We start from the raw sequence: 25323 nt of genomic DNA on the forward strand, positions 1-25323 counted from the left end.
GACATCCTGCATGACGAACACTTTGTAAAGATCCATTTTGAGGGTTATATTAGCTGTGTAAACTTTGTTAAGGCACTGTTTAAGGCAAGCGCGAGCTCTGTGGGCGGAGAGCACGGGATTTAAAGGGGCCGCAGCATAAAATCGGCGCGTTTATAATGATGCCCCAAAATAGGCAGTTAAAAAAATTAATTTAAAAAAATCTATGGGGTATTTTGAGCTGAAACTTCACAGACACATTCAGGGGACACCTTAGACTTATATTACATCTTTTAAAAACATAATCTAGGGCACCTTTAAAATAGTTTAGAAAATCCGCTGTGGCCAAAAGAGAATAGGCTTGTTCGAGATGCATTGGCGCTGCACAGACTGATCGGTGTATGACATCAAAGTACCGTCAGAGCATATGACTCCTTATGCTTATGAAAATGATGTAGGAATTCCAGTGAGGAAAAAGTAATGTCTATTCTCAAACAAACATAAACACAACAGAACTATTGTATATAAAAGCTATTCACACATGAGCACGTTTAAATTGAAGGGTTTATACTCTCATTCAGGGGCATAATTTCCACTGGGGACAGGGGGGACAGGGGGGACGTGCCGCCCCGCCCCCCCCACTTTCAAATTTGTTTGTTATGATTTTTTTTAAGCCACACGCCGTCATCACCACGGAGGAGCAGGACTGAGCAGGACACAGAGAGCCTGCCTGTGTTGATGCGCACGTTCAGGAAATAGCTCACTGAAAGTTCTAATGAACATGTATCGCGGTTGGCGGCACAGTCATTGATGAAGCAGCAACAGAAACAGCAACAGATGACTTTAATTTCAGTAAAGAACACAGATAGCATCCATATTTAGGCCTATTCATGGCCAGCTATGGTACAGTTCTGGCAGCGGTAAAGGTCACACGGGCCGTGTCTGGCCCACACACATCAAGCTGGTTTTAGTGCAAGTTGTGGCTTGCTGTGTATGGCCCAGATGTGGCCCATGTGACCTTTGCCGCTGCCAGAACTTAGCCATATGTGCCATAATTGGCTCTGATGAGGTCTGGATATGTATGCTATTGCCAGCCACACTCAGGTTGAGTCATCACCTTCATTCTATGCATTATGTGGGCCAGAAGAATGTGGGGGATGTGGGCTACAACTGGACCAGATGTCATTAGCTATCTGGGAAAGAAAGGAGATGTGAGTTGGTTGATTCAGTAAATTAGCTCAGGTCAGGATAATCATATTTTCTGTCTACACCTGTTGATGTTAGCCTAACATTGACTGAGCTAACATTAACATACACTGTTGCTAGGTCCACTTTAAACCGCAGCATTTTCTGTCAGCAATGTATGACAGAAAATGTATTACAAATTCAAGTACAGCAGTTAGTTTGAAATAAAAGTTTAACAGATTGAGATGTACATTATTTAAATTTTATTCACACACAAAACATTAATCATTAGTGAACATTTTTGGCTTTATAAAATGATTCTCTCAAGTCTTGGTGATCGACCCCTATTAAACAATAAAGAAAGTAAGACTTTCTTATAAAATCTTTTTCTTATACATAGTTTAGTAGCGTGCTATTCTATTTGGCAGAATTTATCATTACAATCAACTTAATTTTTTCCTGCATTTTGTATAACCATAGTCCCTAAATGTATGTAAATGCAGGAAATGAAATTAAAATTCCCCAAAAACATTTCCCCCCATTTTGTGTCTCTCTTTAACTGGATAAATAAATGGCTATTATATTTTCAAAACTCACTTATTATGATGCAGTGTTTTAAGGAATTAAAACAGAAATAAGCAGAGAGTAACAATCCTAAAAATGCAAATAGAATATGTTTTGTTTTCAATAATTATTACTTGGTTTAATTTAGTGAATATAGCAGGGAGAGTATTTAAAATGAGACGATTATAATGAGAACAACTTTATGCTCGTGCAAAGGTAAAAAATTATATTGTTTTTCTTGAAACTGTGGTAAAAAAACAACAACTTTCCTCTGATCTTGGCTTCAAAGTTAAAAGTGATGCTTCCCCTATTTAACACAGCAGTAACAGAGCTCTCGAATTCACTGTGTTGTTAGCAGTCCTGCTGAAACATTCAAAGAGAAAGTCATCTGAAATCATGCATGCATTTACCGGTAAGCCTTGAAATGAATCTGCTCTTTTATACTGTCAAATATATATATATATATATATATATATATATATATATATATATATATATATATATATATATATATAGCTTTACAAATCTTTAAACATGTAGAGGATGTGGTCAAAGAAGAGAAGTGATCCATTAGTGTAGCTCTAATAAATTTGTTTTAAACTTTTTACTTGCCTATGAATGAAATGTATCATTATATGTACTTTCTGACACTTTCATTGACAGTTTTAGGTCCTATGTTGCTGATATGGTCGTGCCACATCAAGGTCATTTCATGGTTTAAACTGCACTCACCTTTCTTTTTAACCCCTAATTCCAGAGAGATATTTCACCCAAAGATTAAATTTCTGTCATCATTTACTCACCCTACTTGTTGTTCAAAACCTGTATGACTTTATTCTTTCATGGAGCACAAAAGGAGATTTTAGGCAGAATGACAAAATCCAATACAGTGAAAGTGAATGGTGACTGAAGCTGCCGTTCTGACATATTTTGTGTTCTACAGAAGAAAGAATATCGGTACAACTTTACAATAAGATCCTATTAGTTAACACGAGTTAACTAATATAAACTAACAATGTGCCATACATTTGTTACAGAAAGTTGCAAATGTATATGCACAATATGTAATTTTTTTGCATTAAAATATCCAAAAACCACTAGGCCAGTGTTATATATTTTGTTCAATTAAGTACTTACAATATCCCAAATGTTTCCAAGTGTTTGTAGATCGTTAGAAAATTGCGATTTTGACCAAGGCTCCGTGAAGTGGCCGGGAGTCGCCTGTCAATTGCGTCATATGTGCATTACCCTCGGTTTCCGGTTTTATTTTGTAGAAACCTTGGAAATACTAAAGACGCTTTAATATATTAGGCTACATATTTTAATAGACAAGGGAACCACTGTTTGGTTATAGACAGAAAATGAATTATTGTTTTATAGCTCAACACGTTTAGTATTATTGTTTAAATGTAGCTAGTTTTCTTGATTTTCCGAGAGTACCATGCTTTTACCATGCTTCAGAGAAAAACTATTGTCAAATGGCTAATACAGCATTTTCTTCATCATACAATACATTTTAAAATTGCATGCCATTTATCAGCACAAGTCATCCAGCATTTATTAATGATATTATAATATCTACTGCAGTGTGCAACAAGTGTCTCACAGCAGCTGCCAAGCGAACGCACAGAGTAACGTTATAACATCATTTTCAACACATTCAAATGTCTAATATGATAAAACAGTGCTGCGTTACCTCATACGCTTGATCGGAAGAAGCGAAAGCGGCAACTGCGGCATAATTAGAGCTCTGCTGCTCGCGAGGCGTGCATTTCGTGTTCGTCTCTCTCATTAGCAATTGCTCCAGCGGCCTCGTTCAGCTCTCACATCACTCACCCTGCTCTGCTTCATACTACAGTAATGTTAATAATCTCATCCATGAACATGATTTCTGCTCGAGTCCCATCCTGATTCTTTTCCACTGACTGTGAGGTGAAGACGACATCTCCCAAGAATCCGTGCTCAAACTCGGCGTCATCAAGCTACGCCTTTGATTTGAATAGGCAACCTCTAGATGCGAAAAATTTACATATTGTAGCTTTAATAAAAAAATACCACTGTTCATGGTTAGTCCATGTCAGCTCAGGCCCATTAAATATTATCAACAGACACAAATTTTTATTTTAATCTTGTATTAGTAAAAGTTCAAAATGAACATTAACTAAGATTAATAAATGATTCAGAAGTATTTATCATTGTTGGTACAAATTAACTAATGTAGTTAAAGGATTATTTCACTTCTGAGTTTACTCACCCCCATGTCATCCAAGATGTTCATGTCTTTCTTTCTTCAGTCAAAAAGAATTTAAGGTTTTTGAGGACTTTAGTGGGGTTCACCGGGTTGAAGGTCCAAATTGCATTTTCAGTGCAGCTTCAAAGGGCTCTGTGCGATCCCAGATAAGGAATAAGGGTCTTGTCTAGCGAAACGATCGAACGTTTTCTAAAAAAAATAAAAATATATACTTTTTAACCACAAATGCTCACCTTGCACTAGATCTGCGATCCGCACGCATGACGTAATCATGTTGGAAAGGTCATGCGTGACATAGGTGGAAGTACCAATCCAATGTTTACAAAGCGAACTCGCAAAGGTTAAGCCAAATGGCCTTTACAAAAAAAAGGTACAAAATGATATTGGAAGATTTTGAAGTTGGAGGAGAAAATTAGTTTTTCGCCCTACCTCGGAAGCTTGTCACTCGTGACCTTTCAACGTAATACATGGCACATCACAGAGCAGTGCAAGACCGATCGTTTCACTATAGACAAAACACTTTTTCCTCGTCTGGGATCGTGTAGAAGCTGCATTGAAACTGCAATTTGGACCTTCCATCCGTTGAACCCCACTGAAGTCAACTAAATGGAGAAGAATCCTGGAATATTTTCCTCAAAAGCCTTAATTTCTTTTCGACTGAAGAAAGAAAGACATAAACATCTTGGATAACATGGGGGTGAGTAAATTATCAGGAAATTTTCATTCAGAAGTGAAATAATCCTTTAACTAAACTTTAAAAAAAATGGAACCTTATTGTAAAGTATTACCAAAAAAACTGTAGAGTTTGGAACAAGCTGCCAGAATTTTCATTTTGGGAGAACTATTTCTTAGACTTTTGGAGGTCTGCTTGTTTCAGAATCTACAGATTCCAGACTGTCTTTTAAATGTATAGGATAATGGCAGCTTTTGATGAGTAACTGATTACTTGGAAGGTTTTTGTGAAGCTTCTGCATTACCTTTATTTCAGAGAAGTTGGTCCAGTGAGAATACTGAATACCAATTAGAAGAAAAAAGCACAATAGAGTATGAGTATTCCACAGAGGTGGTGGATTACAGCGGGCTTGAAATCATTTGCGAAAAGGGCTCCATCCATACCTTCCGTGCCTGGTTCCTGCCCACCATCTACACAATCATCTGCCTCCTGGCTCTCGTGGGGAACTTTCTGATTATCCTAACCTACCTTTACTTCAAGAGGCTGAAGACAATGACTGACGTCTACCTGCTCAATCTAGCCATGGCTGACATGCTGTTTGCAATTTCTCTCCCCTTCTGGGCAGCTAGTTCCATGAGAATGTGGTATTTGGGTCTGTATACATGCAAGGCCATGTTCACAATCTACAAGGTCAGCTTCTTCAGTGGCATGTTCCTTCTCACCTGTATCAGCATAGATTGCTATTTCTCCATAACGAAGGCAGTCTCTGCTCATCGCTGTTGCTCAAGTGCTGTCTATTATGGACAGGTGTCCTCTCTGCTTGTCTGGGTGATGGCGGTGATCTTTTCTGTACCCGACATGGTGTTCTCTGAAGTCAATGTCAGTATGACCTGTGTAGCAAGTGGCAGCAACTATGATGACTACCGCATTAAGATCCTGGTAAGTCAGATGATCCTGGGTTTTATAATTCCAGCGGTTGTCATTGGATTCTGTTACATCTGTATCATCAAGACCCTTAACCAAGCCAAGAACTTTGAGAGGAATAAAGCCATCAAGGTTATCATTGCAGTGATAGCTGTCTTTGTGTTCAGCCAATTACCTTACATCGTAGTCATGGGAGTGACCACTCAGGAAACAATGGAATGCAACAAGGACAGCAGTCTTTATGCCATGGATGTGACCAGAGCCGTGGCCTTCTTGCGCTGTTGTGTGAACCCATTCCTGTATGCCTTCATTGGGGTAAATTTTCGCAATGATCTAAGAAAGCTATTGAAAGACTTGGGATGTATCAAATAGAGACGCTGTCCAGGCTTCTGTCAGCCTGGACAGCGAAACCACCACGTTTTCCCCCTGAATGCTTGTATTTGCTTAAGAGCAGTATAGTGGTAAATCAGTTCATAAGCTCCATTTAAAGGAAACTGCCTGTGGAGGACTGAATGGTGATATACTGCAAATTTTGGTATGCCTGCTTTGTAACAATAAGCTTTTCACTTGTTTTTGATTGCCCTTTGAGAGAAGAAATTATTTTCACTCTTTGGGCCCTATAATACACCCGGCGCAATGCGACGCAAGGCGCAGCGCAAGTGTGTTTGCTAGTTTGCGTCCGGCGCCGTTCGCGTTTTCCCGTTCAGCGCCACGTCCTTAGTAAATGCATTTGCGCCAGTTAGTGCGCCCATGGGCGTGCTGGTCTAAAAAAGAGGTGTGTTCAGGCGCATTGCCGGCGCATTGCTATTTTAAGGAGCTGAAAATAGACTGCGCCATAGACCAACTCAAACCTGGTCTAAAGTCTGAAGTCAATGGCGCAAAATTTTTTTGTTAGAGCGCGTTGGTAGAAACTGCGCCTCTGGGCGCGTCCACAGTGCGCGTTGACTTTGCTTATTACACACAGGGATGCGCATCACACAAACATGCCAAATATTAAAAACAAAAGGATTACAGTGTAAAATAATATTATTGTGTAGGCTACATAAATATAAAAATGTAATGATGAATAGTCATTGTGTGTATTAGAATTAGGCTACCTATTTTCAATTCAGCCTATTACTACTTATAATGATGAACGAAATTGGCTAATTAATTGAACAATCGTGCCAATACACACACATATTAACTGACTCATCGCGTGTACGCCATGTAAATAGCAATCCTCCGGAATGGGAGATGACACTTTGATTGGTTTATTGAACGTTACGCCCATTACTCATTAAGAGAATAGGGACAACCCATTTCAAAAATGCGCCCCGGCGCACGGACCGTTTTTCCGTCATTAAAATAGCAAACGTGGATTTGGACACGCCCTGAGTGCACCTGCGCCGTGCGCTTTACACTTTGCGTTTAGATCGTTAAAATAGGGCCCTTTGTGTTATATGATATAGCCATTTTGTCTCCATTATCTTATTTTCAAAATCAGTTTGTCTATATTGAAAGTAAATTAGACATTTTTAAGTTAGTCACTAATAAGAAACATAATCCTCTGTTATGGCTAAACAGTTATTTAACATATGCCTTCTTTATTATTTGTGTCTGGGTTGTTTTAAAACTGAATAAATCTACTTTTTTAAAATAAATGACTCAAGTTGCTTTGTGTGTTGTGAGAACATTTGTCAACTTCAATTCATCTCCACATCAAAATAGTTTCACCCTCTTCAGCTATGTGGTTTGGTAGTTAGTGATAATTAAGCGACTGCAAGGTATATTGTGTGGAGTAATGATGTTAACAAAACTACATTAAAGGTGCCATAGAATTCTTTTTCACAAGATGTAATATAAGTCTAAGGTGTCCCCTGAATGTGTTTGTGAAGTTTCAGCTCAAAATAACCCATAAATATTTTTTTATTAATTTTTTTTAACTGCCTATTTTGGGGCATCATTAAATATGCGCCGATTCAGCGTGCTTCCCCTTTAAATGTTCGCAACTCTATAATACATTGCATAAACAAAGTTCACACAGCTAATATAACCCTCAAAATGGATCTTTACAAAGTGTTCGTCATGCAGCATACCCGATTATGTAAGTATGGTCTTTATTTGGATGTTTGCATTTGATTCTGAATGAGTTTGAGGCTATGCTCCATGGCTAATGGGCTAAAGCTAACATTACACACTGTTGGAGAGATTTATAAAGAATGTGTTTACGTGTTTGAAAGTTGTGTTTAAGTTTAATGTGTTTAAGTTGTGTTTATGAATTATACAGACTGCAAGTGTTTAATAATGAAAATAACGACAGCTCGTCTCCGTGAATACAGTAAGAAACGATGGTAACTTTAACCACATTTAACAGTACATTAGCATCATGCTAACGAAACATTTAGAAAGTCAATTTACAAATATCACTAAAAATATCATGATATCATGGATCATGTCAGTTATTATTGCTCTATCTGCCATTTTTCGCTGTTGTCCTTGCTTGCTTACCTGCATAAAGTCTGTTGATTCGGCTGTGCACAGATCCAGACGTTAATACTGCCTTGTCTAATGCCTTGAACATGGGCTGGCATATGCATGAATTTGGGGGCATACATATTAATGATCCCGAGTGTTGTGTCACAGTCAGTGTTATGTTTAGATTCACCTCTTCTTCAGAGGTCTTTTAAACAAATGAGATTTACATAAGAAGGAAGAAACCATGGTGTTTGAGACTCACTGTATGTCATTTCCATGTACTGAACTCTTGTTATTCAACTATGCTGAGGTAAATTCAATTTATAAATTCTATGACACCTTTAATTCTTTGCACATTAAAATATATACAATAAATAAATAAAATTAAAGATAAAAAAATCCCCAAATCGTTAACTATTATTTTCATAATTTCATATAAATACCTTTTTTTTTCATTTCTTACTGAATATTGATAGATCAACACAATTAAAACAATAAAATATGGGTTTTAAAAGACTGTGATTGATCTACTGTTGTGCACACCTGTTGCATATTTTGGTCAAGATCATTAGCCTAACTATTTAAGTCCCCTTGCCATAACGCCGTGTTAATGAGAAATGTTAATGACAAAAAATAAATGACACGAAAACCACAATATTTGAAGAGAGAAATTTCAGTTCTTTTGAAGGAGGTGGAAAATAATAAAATAGTGCTATTTTCAAAGCTGCAAAACTGCATTACAAATGCTGAAAAAAAGAAAGCCTGGGCAGAAATCACACAAAAAATACATGCTGCTGGCCATGGGTATGAGTGGAGCCCAGAAGAAGTCGGGAACAAGTTCAGGGACTTCGCAGGTGTGACGTATGTAGAAGGGAAGCGAAAAAGACGGGTGGTGGCATGAATTCAGTTCCTCGTCTGACTGGAGAGGAAGAGAAAGTTTTGGCCATCCTGCGGCCTGAGGCATTGGAAGGGATCCCTGGAGGCATAGATGCATGTGCGTCAACCAAGCCTTTGCCTTTAAAGGTGAGCTCTCCAACATCTGGTCCCCTCCAACCTGGCCCTCCAACATCATTTACAGATCTACAGACTTGTAATATGTATTTGTGCTTTTCTAATACACTGGCCATTCATATAGTAGTTTAACAGAAAGAAAAGAGCATGGTATTGTAACTTGACTCATCAAAGTATAATGTGAATAATGTGACTAAGGGCCCTATAATACACCCGGCGCAATGCGACGCAAGGCGCAGCGCAAGTCTGTTTGCTAGTTTGCGTCCGGCGCCGTTCGCGTTTTCCTGTTCAGCGCCACGTCCTTAAATTAGTAAATGCATTTGCGCCAGTTAGTGCGCCCATGGGCGTGCTGGTCTAAAAAAGAGGTGTGTTCAGGCGCATTGCCGGCGCATTGCTATTTTAAGGAGCTGAAAATAGACTGCGCCATAGACCAACTCGAACCTGGTCTAAAGTCTAAAGTCAATGGCGCAATATTTTTTTGTTAGAGCGCGTTAGTAGAAACTGCGCCTCTGGGCGCGTCCACAGTGTGCGTTGACTTTGCTTATTACACACAGGGATGCGCATCACACAAACATGCCAAATATTAAAAACAAAAGGATTACAGTGTAAAAGAATATTATTGTGTAGGCTACATAAATATAAAAATGTAATGATGAATAGTCATTGCGTGTATAAGAATTAGGCTACCTATTTTCAATTCAGCCTATTACTACTTATAATGATGAACGAAATTGGCTAATTAATTGAACAATCGTGCCAATACTCATCGCGCGGAGCTATTTGAAAGCCTGCATTTGCAAGACCGCTTTAACTTCGCGCACGAGCAGATCGGTTTCTTCGCTTGAAAAGCGTTAAGCTTTTCCGCCAACAAATTCCGCCATGTAAATACCAATCCGCCATGGCGCGAGCGCATCTCGCTCTTAAAGGGAATGGGAGATGACACTCTGATTGGTTTATTGAACGTTACGCCCATTACTCATTAAGAGAATAGGGACAACCCATTTCAAAAATGCTCACCGACGCACGGACTGTTTTTCCGTCGTTAAAATAGCAAAAGTGGATTTGGACACGCCCTGAGTGCACCTGCACCGTGCGCTTTACACTTTGCGTTTAGATCGTTAAAATAGGGCCCTAAGTCTGATCATGAAACATATGTATTGAATGGAATTCAAACTTTTATTTTGCAGTGGTGAGGCACAATCACATACACAAAAACCATCATGTAACTGAAGATTTTCTCAATTCCCAACATTGTCATCAATAAAAATATAAGCCAAACATGACACAAAACCTTTATTACTATAACAAATCAAAGAGAGATCATGTGTAGGTAGTTAATTTAGAATGATTATTAGCTAAGGTGTTTCTATTATCTCTCTGGTGCATCAATAGCAGGTGTACTAAGGACTCTCCTAATAAAACAGTGTGTATGTGTGTTCCAAGTGCTCAACAATGGCAGCTTTACAAAGAATCCTGGAGCTTGAGCACAGAAGGCGACGCAGAAGTCAGTCAGTGTATATAAATGCCTACATTAGGACAAATTTTACCTCCCTTGTCTGATGATGTCATCTTAAGAAAATTCTGGCTTCCAAGGACCAAGATTCTTGAACTACTTCAGATAGTGAAACCACACCTTCAGAGGGCCACAAGAAGAAACTACGCCTTAAGTCCAGCAGTGCAGTTGTTAGCTGCAACATCCTGATTTTCCCCCAAATTCCTGAAGAAATCCAGCTGGCCAATCAACAATTCTATAGTATTGCCAACATCCCCAGGGTGATTGGCATCATCGATGGCACCCTTATCCCATTGTCAAGCCCTGTGGTAAATGAGCCCTTGTACATTTGCAGGAAGGGCTATCCAGCCATTAATGTTCAAGTAGTGTGTGATCACCAGGGGATGTTCACTGACATTGTGGCAAAATGGCCTGGAAGCACACATGACTCTTTCGCATGGGCCAATTCTGCAATTTGCAGATTGCTGAAGAGGGTGGCTTTGGTGATAGCTGGCTGCTGGGAGACAGTGGATATCCTCTTCGACCATTCCTCTTAACACCTGTGCATCATCCAGCCACCATTGCAGAGGAAAGATTTAATCAGGCCTATGGAAGGACACGCTCTACGGTTATAGGACTGCGGAAACAATGTTTTCGCTGCATCAGCAGGTCCAGTGGTGGCCTGAAGCTAAACCCCTCCAAAAGCTGTTCTGTTATTGTGGTTACTGCAATTCTCCACAACATTGCATTCAGGGAAAATATCCAGCTTCTTGATGAGGAAGAGGGAGGTCATGCTGGTGCTGATTGTGAGGAAGATTCTACCTCTGGTGATGATGATCCTTTGAATGCAGATCAAGGTAGAATGCATCCTGCAGGAGCAGAAGTCAGAGGACTTTTAATTCAGAATATGTTTGGTTAGTATGCTAATATTTGACAGTTTGGATAGTATATTTTCTCTTATTTGTTTCATGTAATCTGACTTAACTTGTTTTAATAAATATTTTGTTTATTCGCCTATGTTCCCCCCTGCAACTTAATTAAAATGCTTTTGCAAACAATAAATATGTATTTGTTTCTTATAAAGCCTCTGAAAATATTCTTTTCTACTTCTGAGAAAACACAAAACCAAGGAATAGTGAAGGTGTGGCTAATTTGCATATTCATTGATCCGTGTATATTAAATGAGGGTGTACAAGCTATTTTAAAGGTGCCCTCGAATGAAAAATTGAATTTATCTTGGCATAGTTGAATAACAAGAGTTCAGTACATGGAAAAGACATACATTGAGTTTCAAACCCCATTGCTTCCTCTTTCTTATATAAATCTCATTTGTTTAAAAGACTTCCGGAAAACACGCGCATCTCAACATAACACCGACTGTTATGTAACAGTCGGGATCATTAATATGTACACCCCCAATATTTGCATATATGCCAGCCCATGTTAGAGCATTAGACAAGGAAAGGCTGTATTAACGTCTGGATCTGTGCACAGACAAGGTAAGCAAGCAAGAACAACAGCGAAAAATGGCAGATGGAGCAATAATAACTGACATGATCCATGATATTTTTAGTGATATTTGTAAATTGTCTATCTAAATGTTTCGTTAGCATGTTGCTAATGTACTGTTAAATGAGGTTAAAGTTACCATCGTTTCTTACTGTATTCGCGGAGAAAAGAGCTGTCGCTATTTTCATTTTTAAACACTTGCAGTCTGTATAATTCATAAACACAACTTCATTCTTTATAAATCTCTCCAACAGTGTAGCATTAGCCGTTAGCCACAGAGCATAGCCTCAAACTCATAGAGAATCAAATGTAAACATCAAAATAAATAATTTACTCACATGATTCGATGTATGCACACAGCATGCATGACGAACATCTTGTAAAGATCCATTTGAGGGTTATATTAGCTGTGTGAACTTTGTAAATGCGCTGTAATATAGTGGAGAGCTCGTGTGGCAGGGAGCACGCGATTTAAAGGGGCGGCGCGCTGAAAAAATCAGTGTATAGTTAATGATGCCCCAAAATAGGCAGTTAAAAAAATGTATTAAAAAAAATCTATGGGGTATTTTGAGCTGAAACTTCACAGACACATTCAGGAGACACCTTAGACTTATATTACATCTTGTGAAAAAGCATTCTTGGGGACCTTTAAGGCATGAAGACATTTTTTTCACTTGAATTTTTTTTTAAAATATGTCCGTTTGGTGATCAAAGATGAGTTTTAAAGGATAAAATAATTGACCACAGGGGGACTTTAACTACAGCAATCTGCACTTAAATAACTAAATACATATTCAAGTTTTGGCCAACTTACAATATCAAGATAAAGAAAGTTGTCAAACTTGTGCATTCGCTTGATGGCAACCTGCAAGAAAAAAAAAAAGTTTCGATAACAGAATTCAACCAGTATTAAGCCATCTAATTAAAAAAAAAAAAAAAAAAAAATCTTTGGTTGTCCTGCTTCCTCAATTGGTTGTCCTGCTTCCTCAATAAACAAGCTACAATTAGTACGTACAAAATGCAGCTGCTAGAGTTCTTACCAGGTCAAGAAAATATGATCATATATCACCAATTTTATCATCTCTACACTGGTTACCTATTAAGTTCCGTATCGATTATAAAGTATTGCTACTGACCTATAAGGCTCTTAATGGTTTAGCTCCTGTGTATTTAACCGATCTTCTATTGCCCTACAATCCTTCACGCTCTTTAAGATCACAAACTCTGGACTTCTGGTTGTACCTAGGATATCTAAGTCCAACAAAGGAGGGAGAGTGTGTTTTCACATTTTTTTCTCCGAAACTCTGGAATAGCCTTTCTGATAATGTTCGTGGCTCAGACTCGATCACCCAGTTTAAATCTAGATTAAAGTCGCATCTCTTTAGCCAAGCGTTCACATAATGCATCTCATATCAGATCAATTGCACATGACTATCTTTGCTTAATATTATGAACAGCAGCTACGCTAATTATTTGCTTTTCTGTTTTATCTCGGGACGCCCGTCCCGATGTGACTAGAGAGTACATCAACTCCAGCCTCTTAAGAAGATCTCAGATGACCAACACCTTTGAAGAAGACGGCACCAACTCCTGTGAGGACTTCAGAAGACGCAATCATCTGGATCAACATGCACATTCCCAAATTTCTATATATCCTAATTATTGTTAATATGTAATTCATTTTTCCAGGAGCTCATTGCTTCTACCTTCAGTTAAACTGTTAACAGTGATTGTCAATTAATTGCCTAAATTATTACATTATTTGCTAACTGCATTCTTTAAATTAATGTTGACATGCATTCTCTGTAAAGCTGCTTTGAAAGAATATGTATTGTGAAAAGCGCTATACAAATAAATGTTAAGTGAATTGAAATGTGAATCTTTTGATGCATGCAAGAGCAAAATGTTTGTACAATTCGGTAAGATTTACCTTTTTGCCATTAAATTTGCATGTTCTCTTGAACACGCTGCCAAATGTTCCAGATCGAATCATCTTTCCCATGTTATAGAGAAACTCAAAGGACTCTGAATAACAAACAGAAAAAATATGAGAAATATATGAGCTTGTTAGATCCATTGTTTTATTTAAAAGAATATCAGTGCTGGTTGTGTCGAGAAAACAGTATGGGGAAAATAATATGAATATTCTCTGAAAATGAGCCTTAAAGGATTAGTCCACTTTTAAATAAACTTTTCCTGATTATTTACTCACCCCCATGTCATTCAAGATGTTCATGTCTTTCTTTCGTCAGTTGAAAAGAAATTAAGGTTTTTGATGAAAACATTCCAGGATTTTTCTCCCTATAGTGGACTTCAATGGCCTCCAAACGGTTGAAGGTCAAAATTACAGTTTCAGTGCTAGTTTTTTTGTGTTAGCACTGAGTGGAATATACAAATTACTTTGATAATAAATAAAAAAAGTAAAATTTCACCTATAAAATATAATTTCATAAAAATAAAAGCCAATGTTATTTTTATTAGAGTCTATGATTTTGCATGAAACGCTGATAAAATGAACTGCAAATTTGTGACATTACATTAGGAACTTCCATTCTCATAAGATCCGGAACTCTTGAATAGTTTTTGAAACTCGCCGGATTTATTATTGAGGCGCACCGCAGCACAAGCGCCACACTCAAAAGCCACCCTAATTATTTCGTAACTTCTTATTTTCTACCTAAATGCAACAAGTCCGGGTATATAAAACAAGAATAAGCAAAAAACGTCTGTATTAACCATGCCAATAAATTCGTAGGAGCTTTGCAGTAAACTTTAGCTGTAATTTAGTCCCCTTTCAATCCCCTGTTGCTCTCAGCGACAGGAACAGCAGATAAAATGATCCCTCATATAAACATTAGAAAGTATTTTCCAAATGTTGCCTTCGCCCTGGTCATTATTACAGCTTTAAATGTAGGTTTTTGTCAGAGTACTGAGATTGATCCGGGTAAATGTCTCGTGTGGGGTCCTGGACTGAATCCTGATGTTGTGCTTCCTGTCAGATACTTCTTCATTCAGACTGTTGATTCACAAGGAGGAAACATCACTGTCTCTCCTGGTAAGAATGTAAATATATCATATATAAAAATATTTATTGGAAATTAGATCATATCGGGGGGTTAAAAAAACTTATTATCAGCCTTAAAACTTAATGACATTTCTAATGTTTGAACGTACATTCTACTGTTCTGTTTTACAGCATATAATAATGAGATAGTGTTTGTATCTGTTTTGAATTTTGTTTTTTTATTATTAAGGACTATTAGATTTTTAAGATCTCTGTTGCAGTAATACACAATGTTCTTCTGGTTTAAAAAGTCAGTATTTAGTAATATATTAGAGATCAATGCAAATATACCTTTTTACTTTCATTTCCTTTGTGTAAATTGACTGAAAGCTATGTTTAGTTCAAACTAGTGCATGTCCATTTCTTTTCTTGGACACTTTATGATTTTTGTTTTATTTCTTTTAGTTAAAGACTCTTTCAAAGTGAAGATATCCTCATTAGAAAAGGAGTATCTTCGTATCCATATCCCAGCACCATTGGATCGGGGCGATGGCTCCCTACTTGTCAGATACCGCCTCTATGGAAGTTCTTTGAAGGGTTTGAAGATTGAAGTTTTGTATCAAGATAAGCCAGTGGCAAAGTCACCATACACTCTTAGAGGTAAAGTTTTTTTGGACATTGATAGATGTCTAAAAATCTAAAAACACTGCATTCAGTTCTCACTTATATTCTTTTAAAGTATATTATTTCCATAAAAAGTACTCTTTAAAAGTATGCAAAAGTGTCATCTATTAGTATTATGTAAAGACAAACTCTTTTCCAAATGATCTGCAATTCTTTAAAAAGTTTTGCATAATATGCATAATAAAATCTTTTAAATTCCATCAGGTCCTGTTTATCATGAATACTGTGATTGTCCAGAGTCTGATGTGGAAGCGTGGCAGAGGGTTATGCAGTGCCCAGAGGAAGACCCCCAAATTCAAAAGGATTTCAGTTCATTTCCATCTATTGACCTGCAGCAGCTCCTGCAGGAGGTTCCAAAGCGCTTTGCACAGCGAGGTGGACTCATTCACTATACCATCTTAAACAACCAGGTGCATCGGCGCTCGCTGGGCAAGTACACCGATTTCAAGATGTTCTCGGATGAGATACTGCTCTCCCTCGCTCGAAAAGTAAGCTACGGAGGTTATTTCTTACCTTTTAGTCTTATTTCACTTTGAAACATTTTGGAAAACAAAAGTCTCAGACCTTTATAAGTACTTTATAATTTTTTTTATTATACATTTTTCATTGGACATGTCATATCAACTATTTTATTGTTATATCTGTATTGTCTCCTCCAGATAAAAATGCCTGATGTGGAATTTTATATTAACGTTGGAGACTGGCCAATGGAGAACAGGAAAGTAAGTGACAAACCTGGACCAGTGCCTATTATCTCATGGTGCGGCTCCACGGACACACGGGACATCATTCTTCCTACATATGATATCACACACTCATCCTTAGAGGCAATGAGAGGCGTAACAAATGACCTGCTGTCAGTCCAGGGGAACACAGGTGCTACTTTGAACATCAATCTGGAGATTGATATTAGCTTACTTTTCTTTGTCTCACTTCTCTTTGTTGGTTTTCCAGGTCCTGTATGGTCAGATAAAATGGACAAGGCATTCTTCAGAGGAAGGGACAGTCGAGAAGAACGCTTGCATTTGGTAACCATGTCCAAAGAAAATCCGGAGTTGCTCGATGCGGGAATAACAGCATTTTTTTTCTTTCGTGAACGGGAGAAGGAACTTGGAAAAGCACCACTGGTTGGTTTCTTTGATTTTTTTAAGGTAAGTAATGTGTTGAAAAACTTTCGATAAACTGTGATATGCTTTTTCTCTGCTTACTAAATAATACAGATTAAGAATTGTGACACGCTTTGCTCTACTCTTGAAAATCTCTCTAGTACAAATACCAGGTGAATGTAGATGGAACAGTAGCGGCCTATAGGTTTCCGTACCTGATGCTGGGCAACAGTTTGGTCTTAAAACAGGATTCACCATACTATGAACACTTTTACACACATCTGAAACCAGGTGTGCACTATATACCAGTGAAGAGGGACCTTTCTGACCTCATCGAGAAGATTAAATGGGCTAAGGTACAAACGATGTCCTTATGTTTGGAGCACATTGACTATGTAGAGTAACAGCATAAATTACATTTCACAATGACAAAAAAAAAAAAAAAAAAAAAGAGACCCATATATCATATGCAAAACAAAAACTGAATTTTTTTTGTAATTGTTATAACTTGTATATTTACTTGTATAACCCCCTCATCATTTAACATACACAGAACAATGACACAGAGGCAGAGGCCATAGCTAAAACCGGACAGTCGGTGGTGAGAGATCTGCTTCAGCCTCACAGACTCTACTGCTACTACTACACTGTTTTCCAGGTAAGAATCTGCCATTTACAGCAAAATAAATGCTGAATAATTTATTGATAAATGTATAGTGACTCCTAATGCATTCAAAAACTACAGACAGCTTTTACATTGCCTGGTCAGTTTTGACTCTTGAACTTATGAATCTTAAAGGTGCCATCGAATTGAAAATTGAATTTACCTCGGCATAGTTGAATAACAAGAGTTCTCCATTGTTTCCTCCTTCTTATATAAATCTAATTTGTTTAAAAAACCTCAGAAGAACAGGCGAATCAAAACATAACACCGACTGTTACGTAACAGTCTGGATGTACGCCCCCAATATTTGCATATACCAGCCCATGTTCAAGGCATTACACAAGGGCAGCCAGTATTAACGTCTGGATCTGTGCACAGCTGAATCATCAGACTAGGTAAGCAAGCAAGGACAACAGCGAAAAATGGCAGATGGAGCAATAATAACTGACATGATTCATGATAACATGATATTTTTTGTGATATTTGTAAATTGTCTTTCTAAATGTTTCGTTAGCATGTTGCTAATGTACTGTTAAATGTGGAGTTACCATCGTTTCTTACTGTATTCACGGAGACAAGAGCCGTTGCTATTTTCATTTTTAAACACTTGCAGTCTGTATAATTCATAAACACAACTTCATTCTTTATAAATCTCTCCAACAGTGTGTAATGTTAGCTTTAGCCACGGAGCACTATCAAACTCATTCAGAATCAAATGTAAACATCCAAATAAATACCATACTTACACGATTAGACATGCTGCATGATGAACACTTTGTAAAGATCCATTTTGAGGGTTATATTAGCTGTGTGAACTTTGTTTATGCAATGATAGAGTCGAGAGCTCTGGAGAGGGCGGAGAGCACGAGCAATTAAAGGGGCCGCAACCTGAATCGGCGCATTTCTAATTATGCCTCATAACAGGCAGTTAAAAAAATGTATAAAAAAAAAAATCTATGGGTTATTTTGAGCTGAAACTTCACAGACACATTCAGGGGACACCTTAGACTTACATTACATCTTGTAAAAAAACGTTCGATGGCACCTTTAATATTTTTCAAAATAATATTTTTCTGATCAATAACTTATCATTAATGAGTGTATGTGAAAAATTTCAAAGCTTTAAATATGGGCTTTTAATAAAACTTGACTAGACACTTTTTTTTTTTTTTTTTAAATTAATGCTATATGACTATAGAAAACAGAGAAAAAGGACTGTGGCATTCCCTTTTACCAAAAATATCAACACCCATGTAGCAAATAAGCCCAAAGGAAATATGAGTAATTAATTATAACTAGTTATAATTAATTATAAACATTTTCATCAGCTGTAAGAATTAACTTGATGTAGCAGAATTAACACCACAATCAACTAACCTATTTGTCCAGCGAACACTCAGTGTTAATTGTTTATTAATTCTAAGAAATTTTAATTTCCGGGGTATGGGAAATAACTTTCTTTCTGTACAATACAACTCGGAGCATGTAGCCAAAATCTGCATGATTAGGGACTCCAGTATATGAGCATGAACCACAAACAACTTTACATGTGACACGAACAAGCCTCTATTAAAGGGATAGTTCATCCAAAAATAAAAATGAAAGATTAATGATTTACTCACCCTCAAGCCATCCTATGTGTACATGACTCTTCTTTCAGACGAACACAATCTGAGTTATATTTAAAAAATATCCTTACTCTTCCGAGCTTTATAATGAACAGGGTTCACGAGTATGAGCTGAAGAAAGTGCTTCCATCCAATGGGGGGCGAGATTTTGAAGCCCAAAAAAATCCATCCATCTTAAAACAAAAAAACAAAAAACATCGCTTTGCTTCAGAAGACCTTTATTAACTCCCTGGAGCCGTGTGGGTTATTTTTAAAGAAAAATATCCATATTTACAACAATTAAACTAAAATAACTAGCTTCCGACAGATGACCATACGCGTACTGTGCAAGTCCACTTGCAGCACAAGAGTAACCTGTGACGCGATGTATGACGCAGGATGTAGGAGTATCGTAAGCTTAGACGCCTCTCGCGGTTCAAACAAATAGGGCTGGGCAACAAACTCAAGCTCCTCTTATATCAAAATCCTTCGACATTTCTCTTTAAAAATTCTCGTTTTAGACTTATAATTCGTGACTGGTGTTTTGTTTTGCTCTCTCTTCTGCGCTTCTGTGTTCGTCAATACGTCATGCGTCGGGGTCAGCGGTTACTCTTCGGCCGGAAAATCGGTGCGTACAACTGTCTACCAGAAGCTAGTTATTATAGTTTATAAAGTTTTAAATATGGATATTTTTCTTCAGAAGGCCTTTAGTAACCCACTGGAGCCGTATGGATTACTTTTATGATGAATAGATGCATTTTTTTGAGCTTCAAAATCCTGCCCCCCATTCACTCCCATTATAAAGCTTGGAAGAGCCAGGATGTTTTTAAATATATCTCCGATTGTTCATCTGAAAGAAGATATACACCTAGGATGGCTTGAGGGTGAGTAAATTATGGGATCATTTTCATTTTTGGGTGAACTATCTCTTTAGCTCGACTAAACTGAAAACCTTGACTAATCATGCATATAGTTGGAAAGCTAACTGAAGCAGAATACAGGAAAGCAAGAAGTAATCACATTGTTTGAAATTCAGCAGATCAACAGATGGTCCTCACTGCAGAACACAAGATCCAGGGGGTGGGATCTAGATCCAACTCCTCCCACTTTACATATCCCTAAACCAGGGGTAGGCAAGTTTGGTCCTAGAGAGCCGCTGCCCTGCAGAGTTTAGCTCCAACCCTAAAAAAAACCCTTCAGCTGCCTATAGCCTTAGTAATCCTGAATAGCTTGTTCAGGTGTGTTTGATTAAGGTTGGAGCTAAACTCAGCAGGACAGCGGCTCTCTAGGACCGAGCTCGCCTACCCCTGCCCTAAACCTACCCATCTACGCCCCTTGGATCTAAACCTACCCATCTCCACCCCCTGGATCTGGATCCAACTCCTCCCACTTTACATATCCCTAAACCAGGGGTAGGCAAGTTTGGTCCTAGAGAGCCGCTGTCCTGCAGAGTTTAGCTCCAACCCTAAAAAAAAAACCCTTCAGCTGCCTATAGCCTTAGTAATCCTGAAGAGCTTGATTAGCTTGTTCAGGTGTGTTTGATTAAGGTTGGAGCTAAACTCAGCAGGACAGCAGCTCTCTGGGACCGAACTCGCCTACCCCTGCCCTAAACCTACCCATCTATGCCCCTTGGATCTAAACCTACCCATCTCCACCCCCTGGATCTGGATCCAACTCCTCCCACTTTACATATCCCTAAACCAGGGGTAGGCAAGTTTGGTCCTAGAGAGCCGCTGCCCTGCAGAGTTTAGCTCCAACCCTTAAAAAAAAACCCTTCAGCTGCCTATAGCCTTAGTAATCCTGAAGAGCTTGATTAGCTTGTTCAGGTGTGTTTGATTAAGGTTGGAGCTAAACTCAGCAGGACAGCGGCTCTCTAGGACTGAACTCGCCTACCCCTGCCCTAAACCTACCCATCTACGCCCCTTGGATCTAAACCTATCCATCTCCACCCCTTGGATCTGGATCCAACTCCTCCCACTTTACATATCCCTTAACCTACCCGATCTCGAGTGTTCTGCAGTGAGGGGCTACTGGATCAACTGCCAAACCATCAGTTTCTTAATTCTAACACACCCTTCTTTAAAAGGGGTAGGTTATACTTATTGTATCAAACAATGAGACTAAATATGATACTTGCATGTCTCACCCATTTGAATAAAAGTGTCCTGATGTCCCTTGTTGAGGCACTAGTTGGTCTTTGCTGAAGTTGTCTTGATGAGAGAGAAATCCAGAAGATCTTTGATGAATGGAAGACAAGGCCTCAGTCCGGCACAAGCGTAGGGTTTAATGAGGACTTCTCCTAGGTCATCTCATCTTCAGGTCTGAGCGTCCAATTCTCCCAAGAAACGGATGGGGAGCATGACCAGTGAAAACCAAACAACTCAAACCCCTAGAACTTGCAAACTCCCCCCAGCTTTGTTCTTAGACTGGATTTTTTAAACCATAAGGATGTATGTAATTTGATTGGGTGTTGATGGAGAAACTATCCTATAATACTAATATGTTGCATAGGTATCGACATATAATGTAAATGATCATTCAGGAAATTAAAACAGAAAGTTGTCGATAGCAGACATGGTATACATGTGATCTTGATTACGTAAGGAAGGCTAAAATATTCATTCAGAGAGTTTAGATTAACACATAGGCAAAACAATATAAAAGAATATAAAAATTACATTTCTCTTTAATGGATACAGCCTTACAGGTAACAAGGAGAAAGTAGTAAATTTTGTAAATTTGTATGTTCTTTCCTTTTACAGACCTATGCGAATCGTCAGAGCACTCGGCCTGTAGTTCATCCTGATATGGAAATAGTGCCTCAGCCATCTGATCACTCTGCACTGTGTAACTGTGAGAGGAGATCCGAGGATCAGAATCTTCAGCAGAAGGATGAGCTCTGACAAAGTCAGCTCAGACTGTCTCAGCCCTCACAGCTCCTTTTCCTCCAAAGATTAACTGACAAAAGTGATCCGTCTGAAACAAGTGTCACAAACATGCACATGAAAGAAATAATATTGAATGGAACACAAAAACCATTCAAATAGTGACACTGAATCAGAATGGCTTTTTATATAGGTATAGAGGAATGATATACTTTTGAAGGATGAACTTGAGTTGTGCTAGGATTAAAATGTTTTAACGGTTTGTTTATCTGACTGCAGATAACCATTTATGTGCCTGTGCATTACACTATTAATCCCACTGTTTTAAATTATTTTATTTCCCACTTTCCTCACTTTTTTCTGCTTTTTTTGCATTTCACAGAACTGCGAGTGTAATGTTTTTGCTTTGATTTTTGATCCTTTTCCCCCCTGTGTTTATCTTTACTTGCATTACTTTTCTTATTAGAATTACTTATCAGTATGGAAAGCAGGGGTGATAAATATAATTTGAAATGTGGAACAAAAATGAGCCTGTAAAACCTGTGAGTAGCCTAGTTTTGTTTTAAAACTTTTTAATGTGTTCTGAATGAAGCTAATGTAAGCTAAGCTTTATGCTGTATGTGTGCCACACTTAAGCTTATTGCCCAAGTAGAGCATCACTACATTCCTAACATTACAGTGATAGTATCAAACTTTGGATTCTCTGACAGCTCAATGAATGGCTGAACTGCTCTTTTGGTGACATAAGTGTCATTTTGACTATGATGTGGAGTTGTGTCTCAGACCTCATCAAAAAAAGTCTGAGCGTAAATCATGCTTGCCTTAAACTTGTACACGTTCCATTTGTTTCCAGAGTTCATTTGTGCCAAACAGCTATATTCTATGGTAAAATATGTGGCAGTGGACTGTCATTTGTCAACTCAAGGATTTTTTTGTTTGTTTACAAAAAAAATTCAGTACTATTGTTTCATAATAAACTCTCTTTAATCATAGTTAAGAACTAAGTGTGCTGGATTTGTCATTGTGTTTTGACGTGTTATGTAAAATGGATTTACTATGCCATATAATCAAAAACATTGGACAAACAACACTGGAATTTCAACGCACTGGCAGCAGGAGGGACAATGGCTGTGTTCTAAATGAGATAAATCCACCTCCCAAGGGCCCTTTGAACAATCATGGCTGCCATATTGAAGGGTCATTCCAAACTGAAGTACTCAAAACTGGATGCTTCAAAGGGCCCTTAGGAATGACCATTGCCAGCAGCCATATCACCCTGTAGCCCAAGACTGGTTGCCCACTGAAGCTAAGCAGGGCTGAGCCTGGTTAGTACTTGGATGGGAGACCTCCTGGGAAAACTAGGTTGCTGCTGGAAGAGGTGTTAGTGAGGCCAGCAGGGGGTGCTCACCCTGTGGTCTGTGTGGGTCCTAATGCCCCAGTATAGTGATGGGGACACTATACTGTCAAAAAGCACTGTCCTTCGGATGAGACGTTAAACCGAGGTCCTGACTCTCTGTGGTCATTAAAAATCCCAGGATGTCCTTCGAAAAGAGTAGGCCAAATTTGCCCATTGGCCTCTGTCCATCATGGCCTCCTAATCATCCCCATACACTGATTGGCTTCATCACTCTGTCTCCTCTCCACCAATAAGCTGGTGTGTGGTGGGCGTTCTGGCGCAATATGGCTGCCGTTGCATCATTCAGGTGGATGCTGCACATTGGTGGTGGTTGAGGAGATTGCCCCTTCAATATGTAAAGCGCTTTGAGTGCCCAGAAAAGCGCTATATAAATGTAAGGAATTATTATTACTATTATTAATGAAGGATTTCTAAGGGTACAACTGATGGACACTTCACTCCCATGATTCTATGTGTACACAACTGTGCGACAACAGCATCTCCTGGCTCAGCAAAATGCCAAGTCCAGAAATCAATCCCAGTGAAGAGTTTTTTGCCCCTTAACCCTTCATCCCTTGAAAGCTCTCACTCTGGGGTGTGTTTCCCAAAGCGAACTATGGTCGTAAGTTCCGTCGTTACCAATAGAGTTCAATAGGACTTATGACCATAGTTGACTAACGATGCTTTCGGGAAATGCACCCCGGAAGGTAAACCCTCTGAAGCGATTAGGGCATAGAGATGAGCCCTTCAGAATGGAATGGAGGGAAAGTTAAGCTCTAACCCTTATTAAACAAACCTGAACCAGATAATGAATGGTTCCCTCAATATTTCCCATGGGTTTTTATGAAGGGGTTTTTCAATTTGAGTAAAATAAGATGTGTGGTATGTGGATGTTTTTCTCTACAATGTAGTTTACACACACCCATATTGAAAATGCAAATTTTGAAGCGGTTATGTTTATTCTTTAAAAACGTATGTTTCTAATAAGTCACTATAAGAACGTTGAGGTGTGCAGTTTGCTCATCATTCGAAAAAAACCCATTATAAAAACCCATAGGAAAATCTCAAGGGAACCACTGGTGAATTAGTCTTCTGAGTTTTGACATCATCCCTACAGCACTGAAATCCCCAATTTCATCAGCAGTTAGTTCTCAACACAGAAAAACGCACATAAAGGGCATGGTATACTGTGAAGTGATGCCAACATATGGAATTTAAACCCAGAAGAAGAACATAGTGCAAAACACCCTCAAAATAAAACATTCTTCTAAAATTAAAATCTTCTAAAATTTCATAATTACTTATATTGTATTTGAAATATGTTTTAAGTATACTGACTAATGTACAAAAAAGCATTTATGGTAAACTAAAATATATTTGAATGACATTACTACTGAGACTTGTATATCATGTATTTAAATATTTGTAATTACACACTTATAATAATGAAGTTGCAATTTAGTTCACAATGTCTTTATTTAGACTAATAAACACTCAGGAGATAACTAAGGAAACGTAGGAGAAAATGCAAACCACATAAACTGAAATGACATGGAACAATGAACTGAAGAAACTAAGTGTGTTAATACACAAGGAGTAATGAGGTAACTAAATTCACTGTATGTGTAACACATAACTTGGACTTTTTTCTGTACAATGTAGTTTACACACACCCATATTGAAAACGCAAATTTTGAAGCTGTTATGTTTTTTTTTTTTTTAAAAAAGGTATGTTTCTAATACGTAACTAGATAAGAACGATTGGGGTGTGAGTGTGTGCAGTTTGCTCATAAATTGGAAAAACCCCATTATAAAAACCCATAGGAAAATCTCACGGGAACCACTGGTGAATTAGTCTTCTGAGTTTTGACATCCCTGCAGCACTCTATATGGTAATAAAAATAAACTCAGGAGATATCTAAGGAAACGTAGGAG

General features: G+C 38.2%; 2 protein-coding genes, 1 long non-coding RNA gene and 1 pseudogene across 4 annotated transcripts; 3 read left to right on the plus strand and 1 right to left on the minus strand.

The window, feature by feature from the left end:
• Positions 1–698: 698 nt before the first annotated feature.
• On the plus strand, positions 699–6271 carry LOC125252867 (C-C chemokine receptor type 7-like). 2 transcript variants are annotated; one of them, XM_048166511.1, is made up of 3 exons: positions 699–2137; positions 2389–2429; positions 4965–6271. In XM_048166511.1, exons 1-3 carry the CDS (start codon positions 2122–2124, stop codon positions 5943–5945), a joined length of 1038 nt encoding a protein of 345 aa, XP_048022468.1. In that variant the 5' UTR covers positions 699–2121; the 3' UTR covers positions 5946–6271. The 2 variants fall into 2 exon arrangements, with proteins under 2 accessions (XP_048022468.1, XP_048022467.1); XM_048166510.1 differs by lacking the exon at positions 699–2137 and having other exon boundaries at positions 2284–2429.
• A 6200-nt stretch (positions 6272–12471) lies between these two features.
• On the minus strand, positions 12472–14655 carry LOC125252864. Its single transcript, XR_007181295.1, has 4 exons — positions 14255–14655; positions 13973–14067; positions 12857–12907; positions 12472–12529 (listed from the first exon to the last, which is right to left on the minus strand). It is a non-coding gene; the product is annotated as an uncharacterized LOC125252864 (long non-coding RNA).
• On the plus strand, positions 14656–22989 carry poglut3 (protein O-glucosyltransferase 3). The gene is made up of 8 exons (XM_048166506.1): positions 14656–15097; positions 15512–15706; positions 15935–16218; positions 16390–16606; positions 16685–16881; positions 16998–17192; positions 17390–17494; positions 21870–22989. The coding sequence occupies exons 1-8, from the start codon at positions 14878–14880 to the stop codon at positions 22008–22010; spliced, it is 1554 nt and encodes a 517-aa protein (XP_048022463.1). The 5' UTR covers positions 14656–14877; the 3' UTR covers positions 22011–22989.
• Positions 22990–23250: 261 nt separating this feature from the next.
• Positions 23251–23367, plus strand: LOC125253649 (annotated as a pseudogene).
• The last annotated feature ends 1956 nt before the right edge of the window (positions 23368–25323 follow it).

The sequence above is a fragment of the Megalobrama amblycephala genome, linkage group LG18 (assembly GCF_018812025.1).
Source record: "Megalobrama amblycephala isolate DHTTF-2021 linkage group LG18, ASM1881202v1, whole genome shotgun sequence".
In the NCBI taxonomy this organism is placed as follows: domain Eukaryota; kingdom Metazoa; phylum Chordata; class Actinopteri; order Cypriniformes; family Xenocyprididae; genus Megalobrama; species Megalobrama amblycephala.